Source organism: Nicotiana sylvestris, chromosome 7 (assembly GCF_000393655.2).
Source record: "Nicotiana sylvestris chromosome 7, ASM39365v2, whole genome shotgun sequence".
Taxonomy (NCBI): domain Eukaryota; kingdom Viridiplantae; phylum Streptophyta; class Magnoliopsida; order Solanales; family Solanaceae; genus Nicotiana; species Nicotiana sylvestris.
The window spans coordinates 31,940,951-31,944,446 of record NC_091063.1 but is presented as its reverse complement, the minus strand read 5'-3'; the positions used below and the strand labels follow the sequence as shown (position 1 = coordinate 31,944,446).

Genomic DNA, 3,496 nt, shown 5'->3' with positions numbered 1-3,496 from the left:
ATGGAATACTTATCTAGAGCATTGAAGACAATCAGCATGCTCCCTGATTTCAGATTTCACCCAATGTGCAAAGGCTTGAGGCTTACTCACCTTATATTTGTTGATGATCTCATGCTATTCTGCAAGGGTTATGTAAGTTCAGTTAGGAGAGTTATTCAAGCTCTGCACCACTTTGGTAAGGTCTCATGTTTGACTGCTAATCTGGACAAATCCAGCATTTTTATAGTTGGGGAGGAGGAGAGCATAAAAGAAGAACTATTAGCCATTACAGGCTTTTCATTGGGGACATTTCCTATCAGATATCGGGGGCTCCCATTATCCCCTATGAAATGGAGTAAAATAGATTGCCAAATGTTAGTTGGCAAGATCACTCAAAGGATCACTATTACTGTTACGTAACGCCTTCCTGATGTTCTTTGGAAGGGCAACATAAGGCTAAGCAACCGATGTCAGTGCGGTTGCTGTCCGCCAATGAGGTCCCCTCCGCACGCTAGACTAGATTGTCAGTACCGTGCGGGAAAACCAATGTCATGAGCAATTACGGAAGCTGAGAGAGAATTGGGTTTTGAATGATGATGATGATTTTATTGATGACTGAAAATGCTGATTACAAAGATGCGGTGTCGAGAGGGAGAGACACCAGAAAAATGCTTGCTTGAAAATGTTTGATTGTTTGGTCCCCCTTAATAATGCTTAAAAAAAATAAATCAACATTACATGACTAGTCCTAATAAAGCTGTAGAAGCACACTAAATGAAAATGATGTAAACTAGCCTATGATTACAATGAAAAGGACTTAGTTTATTACAAGGTAGAACTAAGTCCAATGGCAGCAACTTTGTCTTGCAGGTCAGAGTCTGCGCGCGCGTTGCTGTAGGCGCGCGCGACATTTGCTATGTTGGCCTGAGGCTGGGCGCCGGTGCTTGGCATCAGGGTCTGTGCGCGAGGCGCTGCTTGAATGGGCCTGCAGCTAGGCGCTGGCGAGGTATCAGGATCTGCGCGCGCGGGATTGTCAGGGCGCGCGACGCTATTGTCATTGGCCAGCCCTTGGGCACTGACGAGAGGCATCGGTGGGGCGACAGAGGCGCATGCGCGCTTGTCACTTGGCGCAGACAAGACCACGGGGCCGACCATGGAGCTAGGCATTGTGAGGCTTGCTAGGCCGCCATGGGGTGCGGCCAAGGGGTCATGGGGCGTGTCTGGAAAGCAACCCATGATATTCTTCCCCACCTGAGTTGGCGCCGTCCTCGGAGCCTTATGATGATGATGATGATGATGTTTCTGATGGTTGTTGGATGGGAAGTCTGCGCCCCTCTGTTCTGTGAGCTTGCTGTTGTAGCGACGCAATGATTTCATGCGGCTGACATGGAAGACTGGATGGATCTTCCACCAGGATGGAGTTTTCACCTGGTATGTGGACTTCCCAATGCGTTTTTCAATGGGCAGGGGCCCGATGTATTTTTGTTGCAGGCGAGGGTCATGGGTCCTTTCTGCAAACAAGTACCGCTTTGGGATGCATAGCATTACTTTGTCCCCTGTTTGATGTTGGGCAAAGCAAAGATTTTGTTCGGTGAACCTTTTTTCCCGCTCTTGGGATTTGACAAGATAGCTCCGCACTATCCCCATGTTGCGCTCCCATTCGCTCGAGAAGTTGGCAGCTCGAGGAGATTTCGGCATGGTCGATGCATTCACCATTTGCGGGAGAAGCGGTTGCTGTCCGGTAACAATTTCAAAAGGGCTTTTGTTTGTATGATGGCTCCTTTGAGAATTAAAACACAGTTGAGCAGCATCCAGGAGCTTCACCTAATGCTTCTGTGATCCGGTTGCAAAGTGGCGGAGATATTCCTCCAGCATGTCATCGAACCGGTCTGTCTGGCCATCCGATGGTGGATGGATGTCTGAGTTGTGACTCAATGTTGACCCAAAGCACCTGAAGAGATGGGTCCAAAAGTTGCTAGTGAAGCGTGAGGCGTGCCTACTAACAATGTCTTTGGGCAGGCCCCAATGTTTGACAATGTGCGTGAAGAAGAGTCGAGTTGTATCTTCTGCTGATGCATTTTGCGGGGATGCTATAAAGGTTGCATAGTTTGAAAATTGATCTATGACAACCATGATGGATGCAAGATTACCGACTTGGGGCAATCCCATGATGAATCTGAGGGAAACACTTTCCCATGGTTTCTGAGGGACATGTAATGGCTGCGAGGGTCCCGTCTGTGATAAGTGATCCGACTTGTCCTTGTGGCATGGCTGACAAGTCTTCACACGATGAGGAGCGTCACCAACCTTTTGAGGCCAATGACATGATGGCTGATTGTTGCTGCGAAGGGTAGCCGGAACCAGGGGTTCATGTCTGTTGGCTACCTTCTCCAACTGCATGGCCGAGATGTTTTCAGCAGCCATCTTTATGGGAAAACATGGTATGGTGCAGGGCTTGGCCCCATTTTCTCCCAACATCAAGAGCATGTTGGCATATGGTACCGGTATGGTGTTGGTTTGCCTCATGAACTCCAAACCCACTATGATGTCGAAGTCATCTATGATTGTGATGCGCAGGTCGATGCTTCCTTTGTATGGGCCAAGTTTCACTGGGACATTTGTAGCTGTTCCACCCAATGTCTGAGGTGGTGAGTTGATAGCCTTGACGCGACCTTTGCTCTTTTGCACAACAAGACCTAGGCGCTCTACTTGCGTTGACGACAAGTAGTTGTGGGTGGCACCCGTGTCTATCAAGGCGTGAAGGGCTTGCCGTTCACTTTCAATTCGACGAACATTAGGGTACTCGCTTGTTTAGGAGGCCTCTCATCCATCTTTTCCTTCCCTTTCTTGGTGATTGTGACTGATGTTTTCTTAGGAGGACATGCACTGATCCCCGCTAAGGCATGCGGGATAGAGCCAACAATTGCATTGAAGGCGCCTACCTGGTCGTCTTCTGATGTGTCTGGTGCGTCTGCCTTATCTTCGACAGTCTAATGAGCATTGACCTTTATGTTTGGGCATTCATTGTTCTAATGTGCCCCGCCGCAATGACGACATTCTGAGGGAGGCTTTCTCCCCTGATTGTTGTTGATGGATACAACACTGTTGCTGTTGGAGGGAGGAGTCTTAGCTTTGGATGCACTCCGATCTCCCCCACTTTTGCTTGGGCCACTATTGCTGGGATGGTTCCCGTTGAATCCCCCTCGGACAGACAGCTGGGGCCTGTCGTTCTGAGTTCCCAAATTATAATCGCCAAGGCATTCTGCAGCTTGAATAGCCTTGGGCAGGGTGTCTACCCGTTGTCTCTGTAGTTCCATACGGGCATGAGGTTTCAAACCTTCTATGAATGCGAAGAGTTTGTCTTTCAAGTCGTCTATGGTTTGCTGCATGGCAGTTAGTCTGTCTGTCTCTTGTTGCTGATGGGCTAAATCGTCGGCACGCTCCTGTTGGAGGTCCTCAAATTTGCCATGAATATTGGCAGTTTCAATGGCTGTCGTTTGTCGGTCCTCGTCAGAGT

The 3,496-nt window shown here is 48.8% G+C and overlaps 1 protein-coding gene across 1 annotated transcript; it reads left to right on the top strand.

Moving 5' to 3' along the window:
* LOC104249915 (uncharacterized) lies at positions 1–399 on the top strand. Its single transcript, XM_009806439.1, has one exon. It carries the CDS (start codon positions 1–3, stop codon positions 397–399), a length of 399 nt encoding a protein of 132 aa, XP_009804741.1.
* The last annotated feature ends 3,097 nt before the right edge of the window (positions 400–3,496 follow it).

Coding starts and splice junctions, on each gene's coding strand:
- LOC104249915 (XM_009806439.1), top strand. CDS start 1: ATGGAATACTTATCTAGAGCATTGAAGACAATCAGCATGCTCCCTGAT.